The sequence below is a fragment of the Lepus europaeus genome, chromosome 10, assembly GCF_033115175.1.
Source record: "Lepus europaeus isolate LE1 chromosome 10, mLepTim1.pri, whole genome shotgun sequence".
NCBI classification, from domain to species: domain Eukaryota; kingdom Metazoa; phylum Chordata; class Mammalia; order Lagomorpha; family Leporidae; genus Lepus; species Lepus europaeus.
Window position 1 is genome coordinate 98,792,346 of NC_084836.1, and position 14,160 is coordinate 98,806,505.

The 14,160-nt window shown below is 47.8% G+C and overlaps 1 protein-coding gene across 2 annotated transcripts in view; it reads right to left on the bottom strand.

The window, feature by feature from the left end:
* Positions 1-1,378: 1,378 nt before the first annotated feature.
* PSMF1 (proteasome inhibitor subunit 1) overlaps positions 1,379-14,160 on the bottom strand; it is a 42,938-nt gene continuing 30,156 nt past the window's right edge. For both annotated transcript variants that reach the window (XM_062203972.1, XM_062203973.1), the window contains exons 5-7: positions 6,703-6,756; positions 5,542-5,700; positions 1,379-5,016 (exon numbers count right to left, since the gene is read on the bottom strand). In XM_062203972.1, the coding sequence (XP_062059956.1) occupies positions 4,965-5,016; positions 5,542-5,700; positions 6,703-6,756 (265 nt within the window). In that variant the 3' untranslated portion in view covers positions 1,379-4,964. The remainder of the gene's footprint in view (positions 5,017-5,541; positions 5,701-6,702; positions 6,757-14,160) is intronic.

Here is a 14,160-nt window from a genome sequence, read left to right on the forward strand (position 1 = left end):
AAAGATTTGAACATAATGAATGCTACCTTACAAGGGTGCTTATGTACTTATACATGAAACACATTTGGGTGACCAATGAGGGCAAGGGAATGGAATAGATAGTGGGGCTACAATAGGGGCACACTTAAAACAGGAGAGTTTTTGCATGCATTAATTGTAAAGTGCCATCAAGCAGGAATGACTGACTCAATTCCTTGCATTTGATAAACAGGTGAAAAAAAGCTTCTACACTTGAACTTCTTAAACTTTAATGTGCACATGAATTATGGGGAGAACTTGTTAAAATGAAGATTGCTATTTGGTCTGGGGTGGGGCCAAAGATGCTGCATTTCCTGACAAGATCCCAGGTGATGCTGGGCTGCTGCTGGTCCAAGCAGAAAGAATGGAAAGTCTTCCTTTCCCTTCTCTGTTCTCAAACTTGTGTGATCACATGAATCATAGAGAAATTTGTAAAAAACGGATTTGAGGGCCTTTCCCTAGAGATCTGGGTGGGGCACCCAGGATGTACTAATGTATACTTAGAGCAAGTATCTCAGGAGATAGGCTTGGCAGGCAAGGCTGTGGTACATCCACTTGGCCCGTGGCACCAACACACATGGGAGACTGGCTCACCAGACCTCTGTCCAATGCACCTTCCTGATTGGAGAGGTGGGAAAAGGAAAAGGGACCTCCCTTGCAGCCACAGGTTGAGAGTTGATGTAGATCCTAACAATCAGAAGCATTGAACTAATCCTTCAACTTGGACCTGAGCTGAGTGGGGTCACACTGGCGGCATGAAGGGCTTCCAGTTTCTGGTGCAGATCCAGGCAGCTGCCGTGCAGCTCTGCAGTTCCTAAGCTCCAAGTCATGGCAATGACGACGACGTGATCTCTGCACGCTAACCTCTTTGGCTAAAAAAGTTAGTTTCTTTTTACTACGACTGAAGACTTACACTTCAGCAGTGCCCTACTAATCTCTCGTCCCTCTGAACCCTCATCACATTGTGACTCACGACACTCACCTTGTGTGGCTCATCTGTAACAGTTAGGCACATGGTCACCTAGGGCCCTCTCTTAGACCATGCCATCAACCCCATATTCCTCCAAGCCTTCCACTTTGTGGCTCCCTTCAACCCTGCCACTAGCAGGGTTTTCAAACTTTCTGTCATTGCTGCTTTTCTGCCTTCTGGGGTCTGTCCTCAGTCACTCAGGCTTGGCATCCTCACTGGCTTCTGATCCCATCCTCTGGGGGCAGATTCAGGGCTACCAGGGGTACGCCTTGTTGGCGGTCCAAGAGCAAACAATGCCTGGGATTCGGATGCCTGCCTTTGAGTCTCTCCATTGGCGCAAAAAGTCAACAATGGTCTACAAGCATAAAACATTTGACAGAGAAATCTGGGTGCGTGTGCATGTGGGCAGTCTTTCCTCTCCTAGGGGTAGAACCTGTCTTTATTGGAATTGTACCAAAATGGACAAGATTAGGTGACAGACTACAGATTCCAATTTTCCTCCAGTGAAGAGACACATGAATCAGTTACAAAAAAATGCCATTAATGACAACAGAGAGGGAGCCCACGAGGAAAGCTGGGTTCCAGAGTGAGGCTGTATGGGACTTGCTGCCCACTTTTGAACTCTTGTCAACAGGCACTGGCCACCCAGCACAGGAACAGAGTCTCCATTCTGAGCACAATACATTCTTGGGACCTTAAGAGACTCTTGATTTCTCAATGGAGGTTGGCAGATGCTCACAATTAGATAAATGTGATGAGAAACACAGCCAGCTCTGAGAATCAGGGAGGAGACAAGCTAAGGAAGAGAAGGTGGGATGTGAGTCAGTGCATCCCAGAAACAGAACTTGTGGTCTATGGCATTTCACCCCCAACAGACAATCACTTAGAACCAGGCGTTTATTGTACTTATAAAGTCACTGGACGAACAATGAAATTTTGCACCAAGCCAAAGTGATGCTGTGAATCTCACTAGAAAAGGCCATGGAACTTTCCTGCATCACATCAAGCCGAAAACATCTCCCAAAGTCAAACGCAACTCCTCTGCAGCTCACCAGCCATGGTCACCCATGGTCTATTCCCCAGGGTGAGTGCCTCTGGTCTCTGCCTTGTTTAGCCTAGGTCAAATTTCTTCTTAAAAAAAAAAAAAAGAAAGAAAAAAAGAAGGCAAAACCCACAAGATACCACTTCACACCCACTAAGATGGTGGTAAGCAAGAAGATGAAGAATAACCAGTACGAGGAAGTGAAGCAACTGGAACCCTCACAAGTTTTGGTGGGAGGGCCAAGTGGTGCAGCTGCTGTAGAAAAAAGCTTGGCAGAGTCTTGGAACATTAAACACAAAGTTACCACGTAATCCAGCAACGCCATGCCTTGATTCCTACTAGCCAAAAAGCAGTAACCCAACTGTCCACCAACTGGTAAATGAGTGAGCAAAATGTGACATATTCATGCAATGGGCATTATTCAGCTACACAAAGGAATGAAATACAGACAGATGTTATAATGTGAGAGCATCTTAAAAACATTACACCTAATGAAAGAAGCCAGAGACAAAACGCCACACATGAAGTGACTCCACTTATGAGAACTGTCTAGAATAGGCAAATCTTTAACGATACAGGGAGAGATTAGTGATTTCCTGGACTGGGGGTTGGGAGGAGGGAGAAAGGGAGTGACTGCTCATGGGTATGAAGCTTCTTTTCAGGGTGGTGACAATGTTCAGGAATTGCACATGGTGATGGATGCACAACACTGTGAAGATAGTAAATAAAGCTCACTGAATTGCATACTTGAAAAAGGTGAACTTTTGGTCTGTGAACTGTATCTCAATAAAGCTATCACTAAGAAAGAACAGGTTATGAAGTGTGGATGTTTATTGTTAAGGCTACAATTTGGGAGTTCTACAAAACATACACCTGCAACGTTCCCACCTGCGGCTCGGGGAGGACTCACAGCTGGAGGAGGGGAGCAGCTCACGTCAAATCCAGCACCAACAGCTTGACCAGGAAGTTCCTAAAGACCCCATTCACTGCCCCCACGCAACATCTAAGACATGGCCTGTGCTCCTCCTCAGTGTCCTTGATGCAGGGAGACCCACGTAACCAACGGCTGATTCTGAAGAGGAATCACTATACCTTCTGCTTCAGAAAACAGAAGTAGGTATATGATTGTATTTTCAACCTTTGCTCTAGAAAACGTAAGTGGAAAATTTATTATTAATCTTATTTTTTCCTTGAATCAGACACTTAGTGATCTACGCTCCCTGCCTGATGTCTCCAGTCTGATGTTCCTTTTACAGATGCTTCCTGTTATAATAAAGGATGTTTTCATGAGCAAATCGCTCCCGATCCCTTTGGTTACAGGTACGATCTGATTCCCAAACCAGAACTCCTATTTCACTAACTCACCAGCCCTCAAGGAAGAAGGTTATGAGTAAGGATGGCATCTGTGCCTCTGCCTGATATCTGGGTCTTTCCCTAAGTGCACAAATGTTCTAAGGGCTTCAAAGCTGTTAGCTACCTCTGGCATCTTGGTGTTTGACATGGAAACCGCCAAAACACCCAGGAAGCCTGCTCCTGCAAGCCTCCCACCCTGGGCCCGAGGGTCAGTTTAGCTCACCACTACCCATCCTCAGGCTGAGCGAGCAGAAGAGCAGCACAGAAACAGCCTGGCAGTGCTTCAGCAAAGCTGCAGGAGCTACTGCCCACAGGTAAGCAATACGTCCTAACTTTGGGGAGGGATCAGAAAAGCTGAGAAGTAAAAGGACCCCCACACAGCTGAAACGCTAGTGGGGGAGCCAAAGTGACTAGTGCCTTGACCCGTGCCTCTAGGGTGCTCTTTCCACTGTAGCATAGGGGCTCATCACTGCCCACGGGTCAGGCCTCGGCCTGAAAAGGATCCGGAGAACACCAAATGTCAGGTGGGTATGGACACAGGACAGTGGCTTCCAGAGCTGGGGCTCCCTGTTCCTCCCGAATTTCACCACCACACTCAGACAGAGCCCATGCTGCCGTGATCTTGACTGGGCCCCAAGAGGGACAAGAGAGAGGGAGACTCAGTGAGCAGTACCATAGAGAGCCTTGAATTTCAGTCTGCTCCTTCTGCCCCGGTCCCTAGGGGCCCCAGCCATAGAAAGTAGCACTGAGGTTTCAGGGCAGGAAAGGATCTCTCATTTCATAGGTGGGCGAGAGGCCTAAAAGGTGGGACTTGCTTAGGGTCACTCAGTGAGTTAGGGCAAAAATGAGATTAGCCTCTAGGTCTGTTCTGTTTATTCCTCTGCTTATCAGGCTACTGCTGCCCAGGGGCAGACGGAGCTGCAGGCTGGCCCAGAACAGGAATACAGGAGGACTGTGCCCTTGTCGGAGTGATGCAGTCTTTCCACAGTGTGCCTGCCCTGTTCTAAGACCAATGCATTCCTAGTCACTCATTTTCTATCCAAGGAGTCGGACCCATCTTAGCGATCTCAGGAGCAACAGCAGTTTATGAGCACAAGTGCCTGAGGAGCAAGAGCAGGCCCTGGGCAGGAAGAGAGTTGCTGGGCCCTACAAAGACTAAAACGCTAAAGCCTTGTCACCAGAAGGAGCTGTGTGCATCAAAGCAAAAAGAAAAGTGGGAGACCGGCAACGTGAATTTTGTATTGACATTTGGTTCTTAATAATAACATCCAAAATGCGTTCTGTTCTTATAGCGCTGTGACTGGGACTGCATCGGGTGGAGGGTTTATGTTGCCGGAGGCTCCCTTGGAAAGTGGGGAGGAGCTGATGGTGTGAGATCTTTGGGACCTAAGGCAGCCAGGTGGAGAGCTGCAGCAAGTGCCTTAGCTCTGATAAGGGGAGGGGAGGCAACCCCAGCCGGCCTGCAAACACATGGGCAGAGTCCCTTGCCCCCAGCCCGCGAGAACACGGTTGCTGACGGGGCCAGCGGTGGCAGCTCCAGGAGAGTGGAGGGAAGGCTGGGATGTTACATTCTTGAGGCCTTCACAGGTACATGTCATCGTAGCCCGGCGGGGGGAGATGGTCTGGGTTAGGTCTGGAATGGAAAGAGGGGCTGGTGAGTCAGAGTGCGGGAGGGGCCGGAGCACACAGGCGGACGGAGCCTGCCTTCCAGGGTGCTGTGGTGGAGCGTGGCGGTTCAGACCACGACTCAAGAGCCTGGGTTTGATTTCTGAGTCCCTCACCCGGGGTAAGTGACCTCAGCTTTCAGAGCCTCAATGTCTGCATCCATAGACATGAGGACAGTACCACCTACCCAAGACTGCTGACAGAAGGATACAATGAGTCTCTGACACATGCTTAACTTCTAGTTAGGGGCAGCTCTTCCTCCTTCCGAGCCCTCCCTGGAGGGGAGCTGGGGGAAGGGAGGCACGCAGAGATGGCGAGCTCCTAGAAGGCTCCATGGAGGCAGCAGACAGCACCACGGTAGAGGCTCTACTCTCTCGGCATCAGTGGGTGGAGGCAATGGCAACTCTGCTCCTGGTTTCAGAGACCTTGGCTGCCACTACACGGAGCTGAGCTGCCATCAGGTCCCGCTTAGCATACCTGAGCGAATACCTACCCTGATGGGCTGGTCCCAATGGGTCCAAAGGGGTCAAAGCGAGCTCCTGGGGGTACAGCGCCTGGCGGAAGACGGTTCGGGAGGCCTGAGGATGGGTCAATAAGTGCTCTTGGGAAGCCAGATCTCAGGGGATCCACAATCATGCCACCTCTCCGACACCTGAGGCAAGAAGGCAAACTGGGTAAGCAGCCATGGCAAGGACTGCCCTTCGAGCAGAGGTGAGGAAAGGGGGTGTGGATGAAGACTGACCGTGTGTCCACTCTGAGGGTCTGACAGTCATGTGAATGGTGCCTGAAAGCCAGCAGGAAGCTGGCAAAAGCAAGAATGCTAAGGGACTGTACTTTTGGTTCGGTAGGCCTCCCTGAGCCTGCTGAGAACCCTTGTTATGTCCTACACCCAAACGGGGTGATCTGATCAAGAACAGCAGCTGGAACTGGCTAAGGTCAATACAGAACTGTCACAAGGCTCTACAGGGCACTATGTCAGGCTGAAGGACTAATAACTAAAAACAACCCATGAAGCCAGTTTCTTTGGCTCTGTTTCCCTTTTGGGCCTCAGAGCCATCTGAGCCTGCCTGTAGGTTGCCCAGTTCTGGCTCCTGACAGCATCTGTCCCCCAAGGAGTTCCATGAACCTGACCTCACATGCTTCAACTAGGAGAGTGAGCGGCTATTCCCCCGAGGTCACTGTTCAGGCTGCACTGGAAAGTTAAGCGATTTCCCTTCTATCTCAAGAGGAGGTGTCTGAGTTGGGGTCACCTTGCAGCAGAGGCCAAATCCGGTCTGAATTCTGCAGACAAGACAGTGCATAGCTGAGGCAGTAGTGACTTTCTGGGGTGCATGGCAAGGATCACAGGTGGTCTAGTGAGGCTCAAAGACTCCCTTTATCTAGCGGGGCAACCTCTCGACAACCCTGAGCAACGTTCAACTCTGCGGCCCACTGTGTGCTCCTCCATCAGTGCCGGGGCAATCCTGCGGCAGCCCCCATGCTGCACTCGGGCGCTGCTATGGGCATGACGCACAGTCAACACCAGGGCTTGCTCAGCCGCTTGGCAACAGCTTCCTCCTCCACCCCAAAGGAAAACCTCAAATTAGAAGATGAGCTGGGGCTGAGAAGCCAGGGGAGCAGGTTAGGTTGCTGCCACCTCCCCAGCAGTACTTACCCAAAGGGGTCTAGGTCTTCTCCCCCGACGGCAAACGGGCCCAGGGGATCACACCTGAAACAAACAAGGAACAATTACCACACGTCCCAGAGCAGCCAGGCGCCAGGCAGCCAGGGGCTCGAACCCAATACCTGCAGGGTCAGAAAGGCACTTCCAGGCAAGGGGGACAGGGGAAACCCCTGCATGAGACCGTAAAACAAGGGATCCTTTCGAGGGGTCCTTGGCACAGATGAATACCGCTATTATAGCAGCAATTACGTGAAAAGGGCTCATCACAAAGCTGACCACATGGAGAATCTGCCTGTTTAAAGCTAAAAATATTAACAATGGTAACCTCCACATAAATTCTATTTTATTCGACCCTTTCTCTGTATAATGAACAAAGAACTTTTCATCAGAAAGTTATTCTAAAACCCAAATCCCAAAGCTCAGGTTTAAATGCTTCCCAGGAGTCACAAAGGCACAGAGTCTCAGCAGCTGGAGCTGTGCCTCTCATGCTTTGTTCACCATGGGTCTTGCAGGATCTCTGCCACTACTACACTGCGCTGTGTAGGCACTGGAGCCCTCTGGAAGGTCATGGGCCACAGCCACTGTCAGTTCTCAACAGTCTCTTCTCCAGGCCCCCCACAAAGCCTGTTTTTGCCTTTACTGACACTGTGAGCTGTGAAAAGGAGGGGCTACTTTCTGGAGGACAACTCAACATCCTCTCTCTAATGCATGCACAAAATAGAACCTGGCTTTTGGAAGTCTTGCGTAGCTTTATATTGAGCCAGTAGTTAAATGCCTAGGTATCCATCTTAAATTAAGAATACAGAATTCAAATGAAAATATATCTAACAAAGACTTTAAGCAAGGAAATTGGCATCAGCTTAAATGGGGACCAGTCTGGTATCACGCGGTATATTCCTACATGCAGCCATGGAAACAACAGAAACAATGTCCTTAGAATGTTTTCAAAATGCTTTTGCTCAAGTGTGAAGTGCGGGTGTGGGGAGGACTATCAACAGCTATGGGAAATCAACTGTGAAAAGTATGTGTGTGGGGGCGTGTATGTGTAAACAGAGCTACAAAGAGGCATTCTCAGAGTGTAAACAGTGACAGTACTCCTGGATGGGGAGTTTCTTCTCCATACTCTCCTGTGATTTTCTATACAGGATCTGGATATGTACACAATAAGGCAGAGAATCAGTATTAAAGAAGATGTGCTTTGGAATCTGCTTGGAGCTCTGCGAGCAGTACAAAGCCAACAGTTCTGGGGCACCCGCAGTTCCTGCCAGAACACAGGGTAGCTTGATACACAGCAGCTAACCTACACTTACAGGAAAGAAGCCATTAATTAGAGAACTGGGAAGAAATCCAAACAGGCGCTTCTCCAGTCGGTTTCGCCTAATGGGCTGGAAAGGATATTGCAACTGAAGCAGATCAGGCCAGGTTTCCAAAGGAAAGAACTGTTCGTGACCTAGGTTATTATTCTCAGGCCACGGCTCATGGAGCTAGTGGTCAATGTTATTGGTGGCCTCCGACATCCCGCCTCACTGGAGACAGACCAGGTGGTGCCAGAGGGCAGTGAGGATCTTCCCTGCCCACTACAGAACAGAAACAGGGGGCTTCTGGTGGCTGTTAAAACGCCTCCAAGTAAAGGGCCTTGACTGCTCCCAATTTCTGGACCACAGTGTGTGGGAAGGGAGAAAAAGACAACAGCGAAGGCTAGAAAGGCAGCCACAAGTTCCACTCTGCTAATCTGCGCCCTTGAAATTTCACAGCACATTCAGCAGTCACTACAACCCACGCACATCTTGGTGAACTCACTATGCACAAGCTTAGAATCTGACAGAAACAACACAGGGGGTCCGTCACCTCCCTCAGAGCCCCCTCGGCTGACCCTCAGTTTGGATGTGTGGAGATGAACTTATGGGCATTCAAATACAAGTCATTTTTGTACAAGGATACTTTGAAACATTGTGGGGGAAAAATGCAATGAAAAAATGTTATGCAAAAAATCTTTGAAATCACACATACTTTTTTCATAACTACATTTTCATGACATTTTTGAAGACCTCTTATATGTATGGATTTTAAAATATGTTTGCATAGAAATAAAGTTACCTTTCAATCTCATTTCCCATAGACTTTCTGAGGCAGCCTCGCCTCACCCAGGGCCTCTGAATGCAAGCCTCTAGTGCTCCACCTGATGATCAGCTGCAGGGAAGAACGAGCTGCTCTAACCTATCAGGAAACAGGCCGGGGCTGGGCCCACTGGGGAAGTACCTCCCAGCGGAAAAGTGGCCCTGCTAAGCGGCTGGGGTGATCTTGAATGCCAGGGATGTCTTCCTCATGTGCTCCCCTTTCCTTTCCTGTAAAACCCACATGCCTTGTCTGGGCATGGAAACCAGCTGCTGCCCTTCTAATGGCCCAGTGGCCCAGTGAGTGAGCTGGACAGGCCTGAGGGCTGGGAGCCACAAGACGTGCTCTCTACTTTGCATCCTGGATCTTCTAGCTGGCTGGCAGAGGCCTGCACCTCAGACTTTGGGGTCTGCTACAATGTGGAAACACAGTATTGGATGTAAACAGATGTCCTGACAGGAAGGGCCTGGAAGAAGGGGCAACAGGAGCCACATTTGTTTTGTGTCAGATGCTGTGCAAAACTTAGGTTGTTTTTTCCAATTTAGTTTTTAAAAAGATGATTTTATAAAATCTGGTTTTCTAAATAGCAATGCATTCACTAGCTTTAAAATTGATGAGTAACGGGGGACACAAAGGACCAGACGCTGGTCCCTTAGAAAGGTTAGATTGTGAGGCTGGTGCTGTGGTGCAGCAGGTAAAGCCGCCACCTGCAGTGCTGGCATCCCATTTGGGCACCGGTTCTAGTCCTGGCTGCTCCTCTTCCTATCCAGCTCTCTGCTATGGCCTGGGAAAGCAGTAGAAGATGGCCCAAGTCCTTGGGCCCCTGTGCTTGCATGGGAGACCAGGAAGAAGCTCCTGGTTCCTGGCTTTGGATTGGCACAGCTCTAGCTGTTGCGGCCATTTGGGGAGTGAAGCAGTGGATGGAAGACCTCTCTCTCTCTCCCTCTCTCTGCCTCTCTAATAAATAAATCTTAAAAAAAAAAAGTTAGGTTAGACTGTATACCAGCATATTTTCTGTAACATTAACATCCTAGCATTTCCATAAAATGAATGAGATTCACACTTCCGTGGGATAAATGCATCTATGAAGAGCTGCAGGCCACTTCCAGTTAGGTTCTGGCACCAAGCTCATGACACAAACATTTGGTTTTTTGAGTTCTTTTGATTTTAGAACTGTAGATAAGAGGCAGACTCCCTGTAACAGGCAAAAATCTCATTCTTAAACCTGTCCCCAGTCCATAGTCTTTCCACAATGCACACCACCTGTTTCTTGTATGCTCCTCCAAGAACACGGAACAGAGGAGCAAATTATGTGCCTCGCTCACCTACTTTAACAGCTGCATGTGCTGAGCTCAGCAGTCCTCTGAGTAGGTCCGATTACCACCCCTGATTTTAGAATGAGGAAACAGGCTCTGAGGGGCAACATTTCTTACAGAAATCCACAGAGTTGGGTAAAAGACAAAGGTCAGGTTCACACCAGGCACCTTTAGAACCTGGACTTTTGTACTTGGTGTTGAGACCACTTACCTCTTAGGTGGTTACTGTTATGTTCAGATTTAGATCCACCATTTTATTACTGGTTTTCCAATTATTCCCCCCCCCCCCCTTTTTTTTTTGACAGACAGAGTGGATAGTGAGAGAGACAGAGGGAAAGGTCTTCCTTTTTGCCGTTGGTTCACCCTCCAATGGCCGCCGCGGCCGGCGCATCGCGCTGATCCAAAGCTTGGAGCCAGGTGCTTCTCCTGGTCTCCCATGCGGGTGCAGGGCCCAAGCACTTGGGCCATCCTCCACTGCCTTCCCGGGCCATAGCAGAGAGCTGGCCTGGAAGAGGGGCAACCGGGATAGAATCCGGCGCCCCAACCGGGACTAGAACCCGGTGTGCCGGCGCCGCAAGGCGGAGGATTAGCCTGTTAAGCCACGGCGCCGGCCCCTCTTTTTTTTATCACTCTGTTTATACTACTGAATTTTAATTTATTGTGTTTTAGACTACATCTCTTCGTATAGTTTTGTTGTTGTTGTTGTGTTTTTTTTTTAAGTGTTTGCTCTTGAGATGATGATCTCTTACTGGACTTTTTAGTCTATTTCAAGAAGAATGTAGAAACCTTAACAGCACACACAGGTCCCCTTAATTCTCCCCTCTTAATGGTACAGTTTCATAGACTATATTATATCTACATACATTGAAAATCCCATCATCTAATGTCATAGTTTTGGCTCTCAATGGAAAAAACCCACATATTTTAGAGAACTCCAAAGAACAGTCCATTACATTGTCCAAGATATTTAGCCTTTCTATTGCGCTTCCTTTATTCCCGATGCTCCAAGTTTCCATCTGGTATCGTTTCCCTACTGTCTGGAGAACTTCCTCTTGAGAAACTCTGTTGACTCTGAATTCTTAGTTTCTTTTCAAGAAGAATATCTTAGTATCCTTCAGAAGTGAAGGTCAAATAGACAACGTACCCAGTGACTAAAATTCTGGGTTGACATTTTTTCCGAGTATTCTTCTCCTTTCTGGCCGCCGTGGTTTCTGATGAGAAATTCATAATCCTTTGACTCCTTGTTCATCTATGAGCAATGCCTTGCTTTTTTCTAGCTGTGCTTGGAATTTTTTTTTTCTTCTATCTTTAGTTCAGCAGTTTGATGATGATAAGTTCTGGTTTATCTTCTTTAAGATTCACTGAGCTTTCTGAATCTGGAGGCCTATGTCTTGCTACATCTGAGGAGTTTCTAGTCATTTTCTTTAAGCTATTTCTTCTGTACTTCGCTTTTCTCTCCTTCTAGAACTCCAGTGGCTCCAAGGTCAGACCTTTCATGACTGTCCCAAAGGTCCTTGAGGCTAAGCATTTTCTCTATTGTTCAGTTTCTACTCATCTAACCTCTAGTTCACTGACTCATCAAACCTGTTCTGATACTGATGCATCCACTGAGGTGTTAACTTAGATCACTGCATTTTTCACCTCTAGAATTTTCACCTGGCTCTTCTTCAGATCTTCTCTGTTTATCTGCTGAAACTTCCTTATCATTCTGTCCGTTGCTCACTTCTAGGGGCATTTCTCTAAAGTTGCTTAGAAATCTTTGTCAGATAATTCCAACATTTGTGTCATCTCAATAATAGCAAATATTGATTGTCTTTTTGTGAGCTGAAATTTTGACTCTTTTATGCCCAGTAATTTTGGAGTTCTATCACAGATATTTTGAACACTTTGAACATTTTGATATGAGGTTTGGAAGAATCCTGGTACTTCTGTTTCAGCAGGCAATCGACTTAGTTGGGTTTGGGCTCCAAGTTCTGGTTTCATTGTCAATTCTGTTTTAAGCCCTTTGCATACATGTATGTAAAAGGTGTGGCATAGTGTATCATATACGTGCTATTTAGTGATCTGTATGGGACCTGGGTCCGCAGTTCTGTTCTCAAAGTCTTGGATATGCTTTTCAGGATCAGGTCCACTTACGCACAGCTTTCAGGTAAGCCCAGGAGCCTATAATGTTATCGGATGTTCTCTGAGCTCCTCCCTCTCTAGGGCCCTCGTACTTTCCATTTCCTGGGGAGAGAGCATTCCCTTTTTTGTTCTCTGGCCAGAAAGGGGGCTTTAGTTACCTACTTTGCCACATACTTCCCAAGACTGTGCCACTGTTTGCACACATCCAGAATCAAGCAGAGGGAGGACAAAAAGCAACAGTGGCTGGCCTCACACTCTTGAGACAAAGTCCTCTTTTGACTGGGAGGTTCTTCTCCCTCAATGTTAGGTGCCAGACTGTCACAGGCTGAGGAGTGGGAAAACTAAATGGAGAAAGGACAAAGGAAGCAGAGAGATTTTCCCTTCCCTCTCTGGGCTTTAGTAGAGCTCTCTCCTGCACCTTCAACCAGAACTTTAGGGCTCTCTGTCCAGGCTGATGTCCACCTCGTTTTGGGCTTTCTTGAGTTCAGACTAGAGGATATCTGTAGGGCACACAGGTGAATTCTCTGCCTATTTGATGGTACAAACTCTGATCTTCTCCAATCTGCTTTCCCAAACTGCAGGGTTTTCGGAGTCCTCAAATAGTTACTGCATGCATTCTGTATGAAAGTCAGGATGGAGGTGCTTCCTCTAGAACCAGAAACTTCTTAACCGGTGCACAGCACCCACAGGGCTCCCTTCAACAGGCTGCTAGTCTACACCTCTGGATGATTGCTGGGTGTGAACACAACACTTATCCACACACCAGGCTTCTCTGGGAGTGCCAACTGTGGGTTCATGGAAAATCCAGCAGCAAAGACCTGAGTATTTCCAGGTCCTAGTCCCTAATTCCACAGCATTGCTTGACCTACCTAGGGCAGCACTTCCAACCTGTAAGGCGTGCATGAATCTAGGGCATCTGGCTAAAATACAAGTTCTAATTCAGAAGCACAAAGGTGGGACTGAGATTCCAGCTCTGGGTTCTTCACGAGCTCCAGGTGATCTGCCACTGCTGGCCTGGGACTACAAATGGTTAGGTTGTTTCTTGGTCAGCTATCTCTAGAGACAAGAGTGTGTGCACTTACACAAATGGCACCAGGTCACGTGCCCTGAGTATGCACACCAATACACCTTTCCTTTCCCTTACCTTGAGGATACCTATGACTTGAAAGGTGAGCCAAGGACTGAGAAATACCACATTAAGGTTAAGCAAGCAAAGATTTTTAAAAGAAACCAAGAGGAAAAAAATGCATAAATTACACTGAAATATTATAAAGCATTCAGAAAAATGTCACCAAAGTAGGTAACTAAAGCCCCCTTTCTGGACAGAGGACGAAAAAGGGAATGCTCTCTCCCCAGGAAATGGAAAGTACGAGGGCCCTAGAGAGGGAGGAGCTCAGAGAGCATCCGATAACATTATAGGCTCCTGGGCTTACCTGAAAGCTGTGCGTAAGTGGACCTGATCCTGAATAGCATATCCAAGACTTTGAGAACAGAACTGCGGATCCAGGTCCCATAGGGATCCAGGTCCCTTACAGATCCTACTGTCCAGGTCCCAAGTGTAATGTAGTGATTATTTTGCTTTTTTCTCACCTTTCATAAGTATGTTTTTAAAAGTTTATTTATTTTTATTTATTTGAAAGGCAGAGAGACAGAGAGAGAGAGAATCAATATTCTCTCTGCTGGTTCACTTCTGAAATGCCTGCAATAGCTGAAATCAGGAACTAGGAGCTTCATCTAGGTCTCCCACATGGGTGGCAGGGACTCAAGCACTGGAATCATTATCTGCTGTCTCCCAGGGTGTGCATTAGCAGGAAGTGATTGGGAAGTGGAGGTGGAACTCTACCCCAGGCATCTGACATGGGATGCATGCATCCCAAGTGTTTTTAATGTAATT